The sequence below is a fragment of the Dendropsophus ebraccatus genome, chromosome 3 (assembly GCF_027789765.1).
Source record: "Dendropsophus ebraccatus isolate aDenEbr1 chromosome 3, aDenEbr1.pat, whole genome shotgun sequence".
NCBI classification, from domain to species: Eukaryota; Metazoa; Chordata; class Amphibia; order Anura; family Hylidae; genus Dendropsophus; species Dendropsophus ebraccatus.
In genome coordinates this window covers 198,020,524-198,039,184 of record NC_091456.1, presented here as the reverse complement: position 1 = coordinate 198,039,184, position 18,661 = coordinate 198,020,524, and the positions used below count along the sequence as shown (strand labels likewise).

General features: G+C 48.6%; 1 protein-coding gene across 2 annotated transcripts; it reads left to right on the top strand.

Annotated features, from left to right (window-relative positions):
* The first annotated feature begins 5,704 nt into the window (after nucleotides 1–5,704).
* On the top strand, nucleotides 5,705–13,593 carry SIGMAR1 (sigma non-opioid intracellular receptor 1). 2 transcript variants are annotated; one of them, XM_069963339.1, is made up of 4 exons: nucleotides 5,705–5,923; nucleotides 9,175–9,375; nucleotides 11,564–11,656; nucleotides 12,911–13,593. In XM_069963339.1, exons 1-4 carry the CDS (start codon nucleotides 5,776–5,778, stop codon nucleotides 13,138–13,140), a joined length of 672 nt encoding a protein of 223 aa, XP_069819440.1. In that variant the 5' UTR covers nucleotides 5,705–5,775; the 3' UTR covers nucleotides 13,141–13,593. The 2 variants fall into 2 exon arrangements, with proteins under 2 accessions (XP_069819440.1, XP_069819441.1); XM_069963340.1 differs by lacking the exon at nucleotides 5,705–5,923 and having other exon boundaries at nucleotides 9,188–9,328.
* The last annotated feature ends 5,068 nt before the right edge of the window (nucleotides 13,594–18,661 follow it).

The following is an 18,661-nucleotide window of genomic DNA, read 5'->3' as shown; positions in this document are numbered from 1 at the left end:
GTGGTACTGTGCAGTGTCCTTATATACAGGAGAAGTGGTACTGTGCAGTGTCTATATATACAGGAGAAGTGGTACTGTGCAGTGTCCTTATATACAGGAGAAGTGGTACTGTGCAGTGTCCTTATATACAGGAGAAGTGGTACTGTGCAGTGTCCATATATACAGGAGAAGTGGTACTGTGCAGTGTCCATATATACAGGAGAAGTGGTACTGTGCAGTGTCCTTATATACAGGAGAAGTGGTACTGTGCACTGTCCATATATACAGGAGAAGTGGTACTGTGCACTGTCCATATATACAGGAGAAGTGGTACTGTGCAGTGTCCTTATATACAGGAGAAGTGGTACTGTGCAGTGTCCTTATATACAGGAGAAGTGGTACTGTGCAGTGTCCTTATATACAGGAGAAGTGGTACTGTGCAGTGTCCTTATATACAGGAGAAGTGGTACTGTGCACTGTCCATATATACAGGAGAAGTGGTACTGTGCAGTGTCCTTATATACAGGAGAAGTGGTACTGTGCAGTGTCCATATATACAGGAGAAGTGGTACTGTGCAGTGTCCTTATATACAGGAGAAGTGGTACTGTGCAGTGCCTATATATATATATATATATATATATATATATATATATATATATACAGGCAGGAGAAGTGGTACTGTGCAGTGTCCATATATACAGGAGAAGTGGTACTGTGCAGTGTCCTTATATACAGGAGAAGTGGTACTGTGCAGTGTACATATATACAGGAGAAGTGGTACTGTGCAGTGTCCATATATACAGGAGAAGTGGTACTGTGCAGTGTCCTTATATACAGGAGAAGTGGTACTGTGCAGTGTCCTTATATACAGGAGAAGTGGTACTGTGCAGTGTCCATATATACAGGAGAAGTGGTACTGTGCAGTGTCCTTATATACAGGAGAAGTGGTACTGTGCAGTGTCCTTATATACAGGAGAAGTGGTACTGTGCAGTGTCCATATATACAGGAGAAGTGGTACTGTGCACTGTCCATATATACAGGAGAAGTGGTACTGTGCAGTGTCCTTATATACAGGAGAAGTGGTACTGTGCAGTGTCCTTATATACAGGAGAAGTGGTACTGTGCAGTGTACATATATACAGGAGAAGTGGTACTGTGCAGTGTCCTTATATACAGGAGAAGTGGTACTGTGCAGTGTCCATATATACAGGAGAAGTGGTACTGTGCAGTGTCCATATATACAGGAGAAGTGGTACTCTGCAGTGTCCTTATATACAGGAGAAGTGGTACTGTGCAGTGTCCTTATATACAGGAGAAGTGGTACTGTGCAGTGTCCTTATATACAGGAGAAGTGGTACTGTGCAGTGTCCATATATACAGGAGAAGTGGTACTGTGCAGTGTCCATATATACAGGAGAAGTGGTACTGTGCAGTGTCCTTATATACAGGAGAAGTGGTACTGTGCAGTGTCCTTATATACAGGAGAAGTGGTACTGTGCAGTGTCCTTATATACAGGAGAATTGGTACTGTGCAGTGTCCTTATATACAGGAGAAGTGGTACTGTGCAGTGTCCTTATATACAGGAGAAGTGGTACTGTGCAGTGTCCATATATACAGGAGAAGTGGTACTGTGCAGTGTCCATATATACAGGAGAAGTGGTACTGTGCAGTGTCCATATATACAGGAGAAGTGGTACTGTGCAGTGTCATTATATACAGGAGAAGTGGTACTGTGCAGTGTCCTTATATACAGGAGAAGTGGTACTGTGCAGTGTCCATATATATATATATATATATATATATATATATATATATATATATATATACAGGCAGGAGAAGTGGTACTGTGCAGTGTCCATATATACAGAAGTGGTACTGTGCAGTGTCCTTATATACAGGAGAAGTGGTACTGTGCAGTGTCCTTATATACAGGAGAAGTGGTACTGTGCAGTGTCCATATATACAGGAGAAGTGGTACTGTGCAGTGTCCATATATACAGGAGAAGTGGTACTGTGCAGTGTCCTTATATACAGGAGAAGTGGTACTGTGCAGTGTCCATATATACAGGAGAAGTGGTACTGTGCAGTGTCCATATATACAGGAGAAGTGGTACTGTGCACTGTCCATATATACAGGAGAAGTGGTACTGTGCAGTGTCCTTATATACAGGAGAAGTGGTACTGTGCAGTGTCCTTATATACAGGAGAAGTGGTACTGTGCAGTGTACATATATACAGGAGAAGTGGTACTGTGCAGTGTCCTTATATACAGGAGAAGTGGTACTGTGCAGTGTCCATATATACAGGAGAAGTGGTACTGTGCAGTGTCCATATATACAGGAGAAGTGGTACTGTGCAGTGTCCTTATATACAGGAGAAGTGGTACTGTGCAGTGTCCTTATATACAGGAGAAGTGGTACTGTGCAGTGTCCTTATATACAGGAGAAGTGGTACTGTGCAGTGTCCATATATACAGGAGAAGTGGTACTGTGCAGTGTCCATATATACAGGAGAAGTGGTACTGTGCAGTGTCCTTATACAGGAGAAGTGGTACTGTGCAGTGTCCTTATATACAGGAGAAGTGGTACTGTGCAGTGTCCTTATATACAGGAGAATTGGTACTGTGCAGTGTCCTTATATACAGGAGAAGTGGTACTGTGCAGTGTCCTTATATACAGGAGAAGTGGTACTGTGCAGTGTCCATATATACAGAAGTGGTACTGTGCAGTGTCCATATATACAGGAGAAGTGGTACTGTGCAGTGTCCATATATACAGGAGAAGTGGTACTGTGCAGTGTCATTATATACAGGAGAAGTGGTACTGTGCAGTGTCCTTATATACAGGAGAAGTGGTACTGTGCAGTGTCCATATATATATATATATATATATATATATATATATATATATATATACAGGCAGGAGAAGTGGTACTGTGCAGTGTCCATATATACAGGAGAAGTGGTACTGTGCAGTGTCCTTATATACAGGAGAAGTGGTACTGTGCAGTGTCCTTATATACAGGAGAAGTGGTACTGTGCAGTGTCCATATATACAGGAGAAGTGGTACTGTGCAGTGTCCATATATACAGGAGAAGTGGTACTGTGCAGTGTCCTTATATACAGGAGAAGTGGTACTGTGCAGTGTCCATATATACAGGAGAAGTGGTACTGTGCAGTGTCCTTATATACAGGAGAAGTGGTACTGTGCAGTGTCCATATATACAGGAGAAGTGGTACTGTGCAGTGTCCATATATACAGGAGAAGTGGTACTGTGCAGTGTCCTTATATACAGGAGAAGTGGTACTGTGCAGTGTCCTTATATACAGGAGAAGTGGTACTGTGCAGTGTCCTTATATACAGGAGAAGTGGTACTGTGCAGTGTCCTTATATACAGGAGAAGTGGTACTGTGCAGTGTCCTTATATACAGGAGAAGTGGTACTGTGCAGTGTCCATATATACAGAAGTGGTACTGTGCAGTGTCCATATATACAGGAGAAGTGGTACTGTGCAGTGTCCATATATACAGGAGAAGTGGTACTGTGCAGTGTCATTATATACAGGAGAAGTGGTACTGTGCAGTGTCATTATATACAGGAGAAGTGGTACTGTGCAGTGTCCATATATATATATATATATATATATATATATATATACAGGCAGGAGAAGTGGTACTGTGCAGTGTCCATATATACAGGAGAAGTGGTACTGTGCAGTGTCCTTATATACAGGAGAAGTGGTACTGTGCAGTGTCCTTATATACAGGAGAAGTGGTACTGTGCAGTGTCCATATATACAGGAGAAGTGGTACTGTGCAGTGTCCATATATACAGGAGAAGTGGTACTGTGCAGTGTCCTTATATACAGGAGAAGTGGTACTGTGCAGTGTCCATATATACAGGAGAAGTGGTACTGTGCAGTGTCCTTATATACAGGAGAAGTGGTACTGTGCAGTGTCCTTATATACAGGAGAAGTGGTACTGAGCAGTGTCCATATATACAGGAGAAGTGGTACTGTGCAGTGTCCATATATACAGGAGAAGTGGTACTGTGCAGTGTCCTTATATACAGGAGAAGTGGTACTGTGCAGTGTATTCCCCTGATGGTTGTACTATACCCATGTACAGGACGCACAGATGTGATTTGCCCCCAGTGTGCTGAACTCCTGGGTGTATATAATATATGCCCTGTATATATACTGTATAGGAGTATATATAATATATGCCCTGTATATACACTGTACACCACATATATATACTGTATAGGAGTCTATATAATATATGCCCTGTATATATACTGTATAGGAGTGTATATGTATATAATATATGTCCTGTATATATACTGTATAGGAGTGTATATAATATATTATATATACTGTATAGGAGTGTATATAATATATGTCCTGTATATATACTGTATAGGAGTGTATATAATATATGCCCTGTATATATACTGTATAGGAGTGTATATGTATATAATATATGTCCTGTATATATACTGTATAGGAGTGTATATAATATATTATATATACTGTATAGGAGTGTATATAATATATGTCCTGTATATATACTGTATAGGAGTGTATATAATATATGCCCTGTATATATACTGTATAGGAGTGTATATAATATATGCCCTGTATATATACTGTATAGGAGTGTATATAATATATTATATATACTGTATAGGAGTGTATATAATATATGTCCTGTATATATACTGTATAGGAGTGTATATAATATATGCCCTGTATATATACTGTATAGGAGTGTATATAATATATGCCCTGTATATATACTGTATAGGAGTGTATATAATATATGCCCTGTATATATACTGTATAGGAGTGTATATGTATATAATATATGTCCTGTATATATACTGTATAGGAGTGTATATAATATATTATATATACTGTATAGGAGTGTATATAATATATGTCCTGTATATATACTGTATAGGAGTGTATATAATATATGCCCTGTATATATACTGTATAGGAGTGTATATAATATATGCCCTGTATATATACTGTATAGGAGTGTATATAATATATGCCCTGTATATATACTGTATAGGAGTGTATATAATATATGCCCTGTATATATACTGTATAGGAGTGTATATAATATATTATATATACTGTATAGGAGTGTATATAATATATGTCCTGTATATATACTGTATAGGAGTGTATATAATATATGCCCTGTATATATACTGTATAGGAGTGTATATAATATACCCCTGTATATATACTGTATAGGAGTGTATATAATATATTATATATACTGTATAGGAGTGTATATAATATATGCCCTGTATATATACTGTATAGGAGTGTATATAATATATGCCCTGTATATATACTGTATAGGAGTGTATATAATATATGCCCTGTATATATACTGTATAGGAGTGTATATAATATACCCCTGTATATACACTGTACACCACATATATATACTGTATAGAAGTGTATATAATATATGCTCTGTATAGGAGTGTATATAATCTATGCCCTGTATATACAGCGGGCAGATACACTATACATCTATATACAGGGAGATGTGACGTAGTGCGCACACAGGTACAGTTGTGTGGCCGCCACCACCAGGGGCCGCTGTGCTCCTGACCCTTTTCCCGCCTGTCACCACAGTCCCAGGCTGCCTGTGATTGGCTGGGTAGCTGACTGCTTGTCTGTGATTGGCTGTTTGGTGAGGGGGCGGATCTCTGCGGCAGTTGGTCACCGGGCGCCTGTCCTCCGGTACCGCTTGCTCCCGCTGTCCGTCATGTTGTGCGGCTTCTCCCGGGCCGTAAAGGCAGCTGTGGCCATCGCGGTGCTCGGTGTCCTGCTGCAGCTTATCCGCGGCTGGCTCAGCTCCAAGTCCTATGTGTTCAACCGGGAGGAGATCGCCGGCCTGGCCAAGGAGCACTCGGGTAACCGCCCCTCACCGGTCTGTCAGGGGAGGGGGGCACTAGGGGGGGCAGTGACTGAGGGGAGGGGGGCACTAGGGGGGGTCAGTGACTGAGGGGAGGGGGGCACTAGGGGGGAGCAGTGACTGAGGGGAGGGGGGCACTAGGGGGGGGGGCAGTGACTGAGGGGAGGGGGCACTAGGGGGGGCAGTGACTGAGGGGAGGGGGGCACTAGGGGGGGTCTGTCAGTGACTGAGGGGAGGGGGGCACTAGGCGGAAGGGGGGCACTAGGGGGGGTCTGTCAGTGACTGAGGGGAGGGGGGCACTAGGGGGGGCAGTGACTGAGGGGAGGGGGGCACTAGGGGGGAGCAGTGACTGAGGGGAGGGGGGCACTAGGGGGGGGCAGTGACTGAGGGGAGGGGGCACTAGGGGGGGCAGTGACTGAGGGGGGGGGCACTAGGGGGGGTCTGTCAGTGACTGAGGGGAGGGGGGCACTAGGGGGGGCAGTGACTGAGGGGAGGGGGGCACTAGGGGGGAGCAGTGACTGAGGGGAGGGGGGCACTAGGGGGGGCAGTGACTGAGGGGAGGGGGGCAGTGACTGGGGAGGGGGGCACTAGGGGGGGGCAGTGACCGAGGGGAGGGGGGCACGAGGGGGGGGGCAGTGACTGGGGAGGGGGGCACTAGGGGGGGTCAGTGACTGAGGGGAGGGGGGCACTAGGGGGGTAGTGACTGAGGGGAGGGGGGCACTAGGGGGGCAGTGGCTGAGGGGAGGGGGGGGTACTAGGGGGGGTCAGTGACTGAGGGGAGGGGGGTCAGTGACTGAGGGGAGGGGGGCACTAGGGGGGGCAGTGACTGAGGGGAGGGGGGTACTAGGGGGGGGTCAGTGACTGAGGGGAGGGGGGTCAGTGACTGAGGGGAGGGGGGCACTAGGGGGGGCAGTGACTGAGGGGAGGGGGGTACTAGGGGGGGGTCAGTGACTGAGGGGAGGGGGTACTAGGGGGGGGGTCAGTGACTGAGGGGAGGGGGGCACTAGGGGGGCAGTGACTGAGGGGAGGGGGGTACTAGGGGGGCAGTGACTGAGGGGAGGGGGGTACTAGGGGGGCAGTGACTGAGGGGAGGGGGGTACTAGGGGGGCAGTGACTGAGGGGAGGGGGGGTACTAGGGGGGGGCAGTGACTGAGGGGAGGGGGGTACTAGGGGGGGCAGTGACTGAGGGGAGGGGGGGCACTAGGGGGGGTCGGTGACTGAGGGGAGGGGGGCAGTGACTGGGGAGGGGAGCACGAGGGGGGGGCAGTAACTGAGGGGAGGGGGGTACTAGGGGGGGTCAGTGACTGAGGGGAGGGGGGTACTAGGGGGGGTCAGTGACTGAGGGGAGGGGGGGTACTAGGGGGGGCAGTGACTGAGGGGAGGGGGGCACTAGGGGGGGGGGCAGTGACTGAGGGGAGGGGGGCACTAGGGGGGTCAGTGACTAAGGGGAGGGGGGCAGTGACTGAGGGGGGGGGCACTAGGGGGGGCAGTGACTGAGGGGAGGGGGGCACTAGGGGGGGCAGTGACTGAGGGGAGGGGGGCACTAGGGGGGTCAGTGACTAAGGGGAGGGGGGCACTAGGGGGGGCAGTGAATGAGGGGAGGGGGGCACTAGGGGGAGGGCAGTGACTGAGGGGAGGGGGCAGTGACTGAGGGGAGGGGGGCACTAAGGGGGGGGTCAGTGACTGAGGGGAGGGGGGCACTGGGGGGGGTCTGTCAGTGACTGAGGGGAGGGGGGCACTAGGGGGGGCAATGACTGAGGGGAGGGGGCAGTGACTGAGTAGAGGGGGCACTGAGGGGGTCAGTGACTGAGGGGAGGGGGGCACGGGGGGGTCAGTGACTAAGGGGAGGGGGGCACTAGGGGGGGTCAGTGACTGGGGAGGGGAGCACTAGGGGGGGTCTGTCAGTGACTGAGGGGAGGGGGGCACTAGGGGGGGTCTGTCAGTGACTGAGGGGAGGGGGGCACTAGGGGGGTCAGTGACTGAGGGGAGGGGGGCACTAGGGGGGGGTCTGTCAGTGACTGAGGGGAGGGGGGCACTGGGGGAGGTCTGTCAGTGATAACCTGCCCTCTCTCCTCTGTAGATGCCCCCCCTATAACCTGCCCCCTCTCTCCTCTGTAGATGCCCCCCCTATAACCTGCCCCATCTCTCCTCTGTAGATGCCCCCCCTATAACCTGCCCCCTCTCTCCTCTGTAGATGCCCCCCTATAACCTGCCCCCTCTCTCCTCTGTAGATACCCCCCTATAACCTGCCCCCTCTCTGCCCTCTATAGATGCCCCCCTATAACCTGCCCCTCTTGCCCCCTCTCTCTTCTGTAGATGCCCCCCCTATAACCTGCCCCCTCTCTCCTCTGTAGATGCCCCCCTATAACCTGCCCCCTCTCTCCTCTGTAGATGCCCCCTATAACCTGCCCCCTCTCTCCTCTGTAGATACCCCCCTATAACCTGCCCTCTCTCCTCTGTAGATGCCACCCCTATAACCTGCCCTCTCTCTCCTCTGTAGATGCCCCCCCCTATAACCTGCCCTCTCTCTCCTCTGTAGATGCCCCCCCTATAACCTGCCCCCTCTCTCCTCTGTAGATGCCCCCCTATAACCTGCCCCCTCTCTCCTCTGTAGATGCCCCCTATAACCTGCCCCTCTCTCCTCTGTAGATGCCCCCTATAACCTGCCCCCTCTCTCCTCTGTAGATGCCCCCCCTATAACCTGCCCCCTCTCTCCTCTGTAGATGCCCACCTATAACCTGCCCCCTCTCTCCTCTGTAGATACCCCCCCCTATAACCTGCCCCCTCTCTGCCCTCTGTAGATGCCCCCCTATAACCTGCCCCCTCTCTGCCCTCTGTAGATGCCCCCCTATAACCTGCCCCCTCTCTCCTCTGTAGATGCCCCCCTATAACCTGCCCCCTCTCTCCTCTGTAGATGCCCCCCTATAACCTGCCCCCTCTCTCCTCTGTAGATGCCCCCCTATAACCTGCCCCCTCTCTCCTCTGTAGATGCCTCCCCTATAACCTGCCCCCTCTCTGCCCTCTGTAGATGCCCCCCCTATAACCTGCCCCCTCTCTCCTCTGTAGATGCCCCCCTATAACCTGCCCCCTCTCTCCTCTGTAGATGCCCCCCTATAACCTGCCCCCTCTCTCCTCTGTAGATGCCCCCCTATAACCTGCCCCCTCTCTCCTCTGTAGATACCCCCCTATTACCTGCCCCCTCTCTGCCCTCTGTAGATGCCCCCCTATAACCTGCCCCTCTCCCCCCAGGTCTGGACTATGAAGTTGCCTTCTCTAAGATCATCCTGGAGCTGCGGAGGAAGCACCCGGGGCACATCCTGCCGGACGAGGACCTGCAGTGGGTGTTTGTGAATGCGGGGGGCTGGATGGGCTCCATGTGCCTGCTGCACGCCTCACTCACTGAGTATGTGCTGCTGTTCGGGACAGCCGTGGACACCAGCGGCCACTCAGGTGAGTAGTGCTCCCTCCCCTGCACACAGGACGTTGCTGTGCGTCCATGGTTCAGGGTCAGGTGGTGCTGACTCAGCAGAGCTGACAGGGCGGCGGCAGCTGTCACCTCACCCTACATCTGTACTCAGAGAGTGGAAGCTATAGAGTATCTACAGCATGGGGGATACACCAGAGGGGGTCTGTATCTAACTGCGAGTGTGTGTGTGGCAGGGGGGACACTGCGCATGCACAGATCTAGAAGAGGAACCCTGCGCGCCCACGCACCCAGATCTAGAAGAGGAACCCTGCGCGCCCAGATCTAGAAGGGGAACCCTGCGCGCCCACGCACCCAGATCTAGAAGAGGAACCCTGCGCGCCCACGCACCCAGATCTAGAAGAGGAACCCTGCACGCTCACGCACCCAGATCTAGAAGAGGAACCCTGCGCTCCCACGCACCCAGATCTAGAAGGGGAACCCTGCTCGCCCACGCACCCAGATCTAGAAGAGGAACCCTGCGCGCCCACGCACCCAGATCTAGAAGAGGAACCCTGCGCGCCCACGCACCCAGATCTAGAAGAGGAACCCTGCGCGCCCACGCACCCAGATCTAGAAGAGGAACCCTGCACGCCCACGCACCCAGATCTAGAAGAGGAACCCTGCGCTCCCACGCACCCAGATCTAGAAGGGGAACCCTGCTCGCCCACGCACCCAGATCTAGAAGAGGAACCCTGCGCGCCCACGCACCCAGATCTAGAAGAGGAACCCTGCGCGCCCACGCACCCAGATCTAGAAGGGGAACCCTGCGCGCCCACGCACCCAGATCTAGAAGAGGAACCCTGCGCGCCCACGCATCCAGATCTAGAAGAGGAACCCTGCGTGCCCACGCACCCAGATCTAGAAGGGGAACCCTGCGCTCCCACGCACCCAGATCTAGAAGAGGAACCCTGCGCGCCCACGCACCCAGATCTAGAAGTGGAACCCTGCGCGCCCACGCACCCAGATCTAGAAGAGGAACCCTGCGCGCCCACGCACCCAGATCTAGAAGAGGAACCCTGCGCGCCCACGCACCCAGATCTAGAAGAGGAACCCTGCGCGCCCACGCACCCAGATCTAGAAGGGGAACCCTGCGCGCCCACGCACCCAGATCTAGAAGGGGAACCCTGCGCGCCCACGCACCCAGATCTAGAAGGGGAACCCTGCGCGCCCACGCACCCAGATCTAGAAGGGGAACCCTGCGCGCCCACGCACCCAGATCTAGAAGGGGAACCCTGCGCTCCCACACACCCAGATCTAGAAGAGGAACCCTGCGCGCCCACGCACCCAGATCTAGAAGAGGAACCCTGCGCGCCCACGCACCCAGATCTAGAAGAGGAACCCTGCGCGCCCACGCACCCAGATCTAGAAGGGGAACGCTGTACACACTAATGTTTAATAGTATCGCCGTGCACTGTATGCAGCTTCCCGGGCTCTGTACTGATCACTTCCTGTAGATTATAATAGACTATGACGTCACTCTCGGCTCTGTACTGATCACTCCCTGTAGATTATAATAGACTATGACGTCACTCTCGGCTCTGTACTGATCATTTCCTGTAGATTATAATAGTCTATGATGTCACTCTCGGCTCTGTATGCAGCTTCCCGGGCTCTGTACTGATCACTTCCTGTAGATTATAATAGTCTATGACGTCACTCTCTGCTCTGTACTGATCACTTCCTGTAGATTATAATAGTCTATGACGTCACTCTGTCGGCTCTGTACTGATCCCTTCCTGTAGATTATAATGGTCTATGATGTCACTCTCGGCTCTGTACTGATCCCTTCCTGTAGATTATAATAGTCTATGACGTCACTCTGTCGGCTCTGTACTGATCCCTTCCTGTAGATTATAATAGTCTATGACGTCACTCTGTCGGCTCTGTACTGATCCCTTCCTGTAGATTATAATAGTCTATGACGTCACTCTCGGCTCTGTACTGATCCCTTCCTGTAGATTATAATAGTCTGACGTCACTCTCGGCTCTGTACTGATCCCTTCCTGTAGATTATAATGGTCTATGACGTCACTCTGTCGGCTCTGTACTGATCACTTTCTGTAGATTATAATAGTCTATGATGTTAAGCAGGTTATTCTGTGACGTGCACAGGACCATCCCATGTGTACAGCCGCCCTCACACCTTCCCACCTGTGTGTCCTTCTTTTATAGGACGTTACTGGGCTGAAATTTCAGATACTATATTAACTGGAACCTTCCGCCAGTGGAAAGAGGGGACGACAAAAAGTGAGATCTTCTACCCTGGTAAGTGCAGCTCTGGTGTATAATATGTGTGTACACAGTGACCTCACCAGCAGAATAGTGAGTGCAGCTCTGGAGTATAATACAGGATGTAACTCAGGATCAGTAATGTATGTACACAGTGACCCCACCAGCAGAATAGAGAGTACAGCTCTGGAGTATAATACAGGAACAGTAATGTATGTACACAGTGACCCCCACCAGCAGAATAGAGAGTACAGCTCTGGAGTATAATACAGGATGTAACTCGGGATCAGTAATGTATGTACACAGTGACCCCACCAGCAGAATAGAGAGTACAGCTCTGGAGTATAATACAGGAACAGTAATGTATGTACACAGTGACCCCACCAGCAGAATAGAGAGTACAGCTCTGGAGTATAATACAGAATGTAACTCAGGATCAGTAATGTAATGTATGTACACAGTGACCCCACCAGCAGAATAGTGAGTGCAGCTCTGGAGTATAATACAGGATGTAACTCAGGAACAGTAATGTATGTACACAGTGACCTCACCAGCAGAATAGTGAGTGCAGCTCTGGGGTATAATACAGGATGTAACTCAGGATCAGTAATGTATGTACACAGTGACCCCACCAGCAGAATAGAGAGTACAGCTCTGGGGTATAATATAATGTATGTACACAGTGACCCCATCAGCAGAATAGAGAGTACAGCTCTGGGGTATAATATAATGTATGTACACAGTGACCCCACCAGCAGAATAGTGAGTGCAGCTCTGGAGTATAATACAGGATGTAACTCAGGATCAGTAATGTATGTACACAGTGACCCCACCAGCAGAATAGTGAGTGCAGCTCTGGGGTATAATATAATGTATGTACACAGTGACCCCACCAGCAGAATAGTGAGTGCAGCTTTGGAGTATAATACAGGATGTAACTCAGGATCAGTAATGTATGTACACAGTGACCCCACCAGCAGAATAGTGAGTGCAGCTCTGGGGTATAATACAGAATGTAACTCAGGATCAGTAATGTAATGTATGTTCACAGTGACCTCACCAGCAGAATAGAGAGTACAGCTCTGGGGTATAATATAATGTATGTACACAGTGACCTCACCAGCAGAATAGAGAGTACATCTCTGAGGTATAATATAATGTATGTACACAGTGACCTCACCAGCAGAATAGTGAGCGCAGCTCTGGAGTATAATACAGGATGTAACTCAGGATCAGTACAGGGTAACTAGGGGGGTTAGAAGTAATATGACATGCTTTCTCTTTGTGCAGGAGATACCATTGTCCATGAAATGGGGGAGGCCACATCGGTGCAGTGGAGTGCGGGCACCTGGATGGTGGAGTACGGTCGGGGGTTTATTCCTTCCACCTTGGGTTTTGCACTGGCAGACACTTTCTTTAGCACCCAGGACTTCCTCACCTTGTATTACACAGTAAGGGTGTACACTAAAGGGTTACTACTGGAAGCTAATACCTACCTGTCTGACCTGGGAGTCTTCTAACGTGCCACCTCCTGGAGACCATGGGCCGCTCCAGCATTTACCAGGTGATGGATCAGATCCAATGAGGAAGCATCATATCCGTCACATGGGTCTGATCTTGTGTGGCTATAGTGATGGATTGTGGGAGGGGCCTGCAGAATAAAAGCAATATCCATCCATAAGTGTGAATGTATACCAGGGGCCCCCCTCATCCATGAATGTTTTATCCTGGGTAATCCTGTCTAATAATCTACAATTTCTGGACCATTTACTTACTGTGATCCACAGCAGAGGTGTCTATGGAGCCTGCGAGGGGAAACAAGATGGAAACCTTGTGTGATCTCCGCTCCGGTCTTTGCACTTTTATCATTGCCTTCTCAGTTTTTATTACACAAACTCACGTGAAACACAAAGACCTGTCGCCTTCCGACTTATCACAGACAGATTATTTTTATTAAAACCATGAAGACCTGCCGTTTTTCTGTAGAAAGTCTCCTTTTGCTTTTATATGAAGGTAAATGCTGAATTAAAAGAAGATTGACCAGGAGTGCAGTACTAGGCAGTGTCCACCAGGTGGTGATGTACCTTCCTGTGAGGGAGAATTGTCCTCCGCTGCAGTTTTGGAGCCATGTGTCAGGTTTTATTATTAGTGGCCTTATTGTCTATGCAGTTCTATAGACTCTTACATGTAACTCTCACTGTGACCCTGCCATACATTGCAGCTGTTTCAGCATGCCCACTTCCATTAGCTGCGGATAGTATATCCCGTCTGACTGCCCGCCTGGTCAGGTTCCTGCTGTCCTGGCTCTTTAGACCCGGCATTAAAATATTCTACATGAAACAATACATAGGAGTTTACATCTGTGTATAATGCAAGTTGTACAACTTTCTTATACTCCTTCCTCAGCACTGTCATGACATAGCACCTACTCCTCTGCTATATCATGACTAGTGCACTGGACTAAACAGGCTGGCACACCTCGATAGCTGGCTGGCGGGGAGAGAAGGGATTACATTACTGAAGCTCTCAAAGAAAGCAAAAAACAACAGAAGCAGGGTAAGGAAAGGGTTACACTATGCACTGAGAAGCTGGGGGGGGGTGATTATACTACAGCAGGGGGTACATTGGTATTTACACTCAGCTGCCCTGAGCTTTAAAGTGACTGTACCATCAGGCCTGGGCTGAAGCACTGGAGGCGGGCTAACCCACCCCCAGTGGGAGGAAGCCTCCACCTTTCTATGATACAGCTCCATTGATTCTAAGGGCCCTATTCCACCGGACAATTATCGTTGATATTATCGTTAAATCGTTCGAATCTAAACGATAATCGTTCGGTTGAAATGCAGTTAGCGATTAATGACTGAACGAGAAATCGTTGATCGCTTTATAAGACCTGGACGTATTTTTATTGTTACTCGTTCGCAAATCGTTCACATTAAATAGGACGTCGTTCGCAGTAGATACGAACGCAAAAGCGAAGAAAAAACGATTATCGTTCCATGGTAATGAGTGAACGTTTTCAGGTCTTTTGCAATAGTGGTCGTTTGAGATCGTTAACGATTATGCGAACGATAATTGTTCGGTGGAATAGGGCCCTAATGGAGCAGTGTCAGAGGGGCAGGGGTTTCCTTCCACTAGGGGTGGGTTAGCCCGCCTCCAGTGCTTAAGTCCAGGCCTGATGGTACAATCCCTTCAAGAAAGAAGACATAGGCTAAGGGCCCTATTCCACGGGACGATTATCGTTAAGTCGTTCGAATCTAAGTGATAATCGTTCGGTTGAATAGTAGTTAACGATTAACGACCAAACAAGAAATCGTTGATCATTTAATAAGACTTGGACCTATTTTTTTATCGTTGCTCGTTCTCAAATCGTTCGCATTGAATAAGACGTCATTCGGCCATTCGCCATAGTGACAAACGCAATAGCGATGATAAGATGACTGCAAGAACGATCATAAGTAACAACTATCGTTCCATGTAAATGGTTGAACGATTTCAGGTCTTTCGCAATAGTGGTCGTTTGGATCGTTTATCGTTAACGATTATGCGAACGACAATCGTCCCGTGGAATAGGGCCCTAAGCCCTGGCCCCACTTCCTGTGTGCTGTCCTGATCTAGCTGTCTCTTGAGACAGATTTCCTCTGCTATCAGGCAGTGGACGTCAGATAGCAGAGATATAAGACACGAAGAAAAGCGTCCTAAATAGGACAATAAACCTCAGGGGAATAAATGTGATAATAGCAGAAGAGCAGCGCAGTAATTGTCATTGTAAGGAGCTTGCACTACTAAAATGAGATGGCAGTGAGGGCTTATCCAGGATTAGAGAACGCACAGCGCCACCCCTGTCCTCAGGTTGTGTGTGGTAATACAATTCAGTTCCATTCGCTGCAAAACTTCAACTGCTTAATGAACGCTCTGCCCTAACTGTATGGTGCTGGATCAGTATAATCACCGCCTTCTCCAATTTTCAAAAAAAAAAAAAAAGATAAGAATGTATATTTAAATTTTTTAGGGGGCAGTGTATCCATAGAGACTTGAGTACTCCATTGATTTTGTTGTTTTTTTTTTTGCAGATCTCCCTGAGCTCATTGATTATTGTGTTTTGTTGGACTACTGTTGCCCCTGATAGGCAGAATCCTGCTCCACACTGATGAGGGGCAATATCCCGGGGCAGCTGTCTGTGGATGGATGCCTGGCTTCGGTTTTCCCTTGTCATGTCACAATACTCACAACTGAATTAGGACCCTATTACACACACAGATATCTGACACATTTCTGCAGCCAAAGCCAGGAATGGATTTGAATAGAGAAATCTCAGTCTTTTCTTCATGACCTGTTCTCAGTTTATAGGTCTGTTCCTGGCTCTGGCTTCAAAAATCTGTCAGATATTTGTGTGTGTAATAAGGTCCTTAGACTTTGATGTAAAAGGGGCCCCCCCTGGTATTTCCCTATTTGTTTCCTAATACTCGCACCTGAGAGTCGCTACGTATCGGGGGGGGGGGGGGGGGGTTGGTGATCTCCCTTAGGTTTCCTCCCCAGGAGGAATATTTGGCCATTACTATGTTTTGAGGCCTTTTTTTTTTAATCTAATAAAAAAAAATGTAGACAGAAATAAATATAAACATATTTGATATCGCCGCATCTAAAATTGTCAGAAAGCTTCTGGACCTCTGCAATTTTATTACATTGAAAATAAAAACTGATCAGGCCAGACCAGATACCAACAACATCTACAGATCATGGTGTCCGAATACAACAATTTCATCCATAGGAACCTGCGCATATCTCCCTGGAGCTGCCCGCCTCCTCATCCTGGTGGCGGAGTTGTTATTTCTTTAGGTTGTACCGTTTTGGAGTAATCTGTTCCTAAATATGTAAATTAGTAGCGTTGGTGCACTGGTGATGGTGTTCCTCCCCCCTCGCTGCACCGTTCTGGCTGCCAGCTCCACCATGCACGCCTATAATAAGCTAGGTATAAACGGGCACACTGCTGCACCTTTACGGGGAATGCAGTTTGAGCGGTGCAGGTGCGAAAACGTGTCGTATCTGCCGATTTCCCTTTAAGGAAAACTTTTAATTTTTAAAAATAGAAAAATAAAGCAAAACCTATATAAATTAGATAACATTGTAATCATCCTGTCCCACACAATAGAGAGATCTCATTTTTACCGTAAAGTGCGCTGCGTAAATTCAAAAGCAAACCAAAAATACAAAATGTCAGTTTTCTTTCTCCATTTCACCTTTTACAATTTTTTTTTTCTGGTTTCCTTGTACATTTTGTTGTCAATTGTCAATACAAAGTACAAATGGCCCCTCAGAAGAGAGTCCTGATACGCGTCTGGAGGTGGAAAATGAAGCTAGAAGGAGAAAATTGTCTGCATCCTTAAGGTGGTGCACTTAAAGAAGAATTCCGGGAAGGAAGCTGCGATGCAGGACACCGATCATCGTGGGTAAGTATATGTGCAGCCGGGGTAGGGGATTAAAAAAAAAGGAAATGCTTCTTTTAGATTTATAGAGGGAAAAATAAATTGATTTTGTTTCCACACAAAATGAAAAGAACCCAAGTTATTATTTACCTTCACAAAAAATAAAACTGAAAGTGTCCCCCCCCCCACACACACACACAGAAAGGACAATGTGGAAAAAGCCAACCTACTACATACTTTGTTCTCTTCTCTCCATCTCCATCAGCAGTGCATCCACAGGTACGTGGACACTACAGCCGAGGCAGCCTCCACTTGCAGCTCTGCCCCTTCCATAGACTGAATTATATTTGCTGGCAAATTCCACTGTCCGCCCACAGAATTGACACGGAAATTCTGTAGTGTGCACATACCCTTAAAGGGGATGTCTCATGAATGGGGGAGACGACGCACGCTACCTCACTCGCCTCGCGTTCCTGATCAGTGAGGGTGGGGGATTACAGGTGTGCTTAATTCAGACACTGGGTCTTCCCACAGGAGGGCATAATAGTGCTTCCTTATAAAAATCCTCTCTGATACTTTTAGGTACTGTGAGGGTGCGGTCACATGTCTGTAGGACAGTCTAATACGGATTGGACCTGGAAGCTCCCAGCATCATGATTCATTATGATATTTGGAACTCCTAAACAGTTTAAAAGTTAGCGCTAGTGTAGTGACAGAGCCACGCGGCTCCCGACATCATAATCGTGATGCGGGGAGGTCCCAGGTCCAATCTGCAGAACACTGTCCGTGTACCGACGTGAATGGCTCCTAAGGGTGCCTACACAGAGCTGACAGATTTTTGACGCCAAAGCCAGACAGGGGTTTAAAAGGAGGAGAAATCTGTCTTTCCTTTATGACCTGTTCTTTGTTTATAGTTTGTTCCTGGCTTTGGCGTCAAAAATATGTCAGATAAATCTCTGTGTTAGGTTACAAACACACACGGCATATACGCTGCGTATTTACTGCTGCGATACGCAGCAGATTAGATCTAAATAACAACAGAGCATCAAATCTGCATTAGATCTAAATAACTGAACACAGCATCAAATCTGCAGCGTATCTGCTGCTTATACGCTGTGTGTGTTTGAGCCCTAAAGGCCCCCTTGGTGAGAAATGAATGACCCCAAACATATCTCTACGATGCGCAATAAGACGTTGCCAGCTGACAGACTATGAGAGGCACTGGTCTGAGAAGCAGGGCGGTCATTTCAGGCAGTCACTTGCCATCTAGGCGCTCTGGCCAAGCTGTTAGGAGATGCTGGGAGTAGTGGTCATGTGAGGGCACACATGGAGAACAGGCACCAGACGGCAGTAGGGGCTGTCATGTGATTGCCACAAGCACCAGCAGCTGCCCGTGTCCTAGTCTTCCATCCAGACACAGGCAACTCCTCTATTACACCTCCTGTCTCTGTCTGCATCATCTCCAGACACAGGCGGCCCCTCCATTACACCTCCTGTCTCTGCCCCCACCATCCCCAGACACAGGCGGCCCCTTCATTACACCTCCTGGCTCTGCCCCCCCCCCATCTCCAGACACAGGCGGCCCCTCCATTACACCTCCTGGCTCTGCCCGCAC

Excerpts from the sequence above, each read along its gene's own strand:
- SIGMAR1 (XM_069963339.1), top strand. The coding sequence starts at position 5,776 with ATGTTGTGCGGCTTCTCCCGGGCCGTAAAGGCAGCTGTGGCCATCGCG. Across the intron at positions 5,924-9,174 it reads CCTGGCCAAGGAGCACTCGG|GTCTGGACTATGAAGTTGCC; the intron begins GTAACCGCCCCT and ends CTCTCCCCCCAG. Across the intron at positions 11,657-12,910 it reads AAGTGAGATCTTCTACCCTG|GAGATACCATTGTCCATGAA; the intron begins GTAAGTGCAGCT and ends CTCTTTGTGCAG.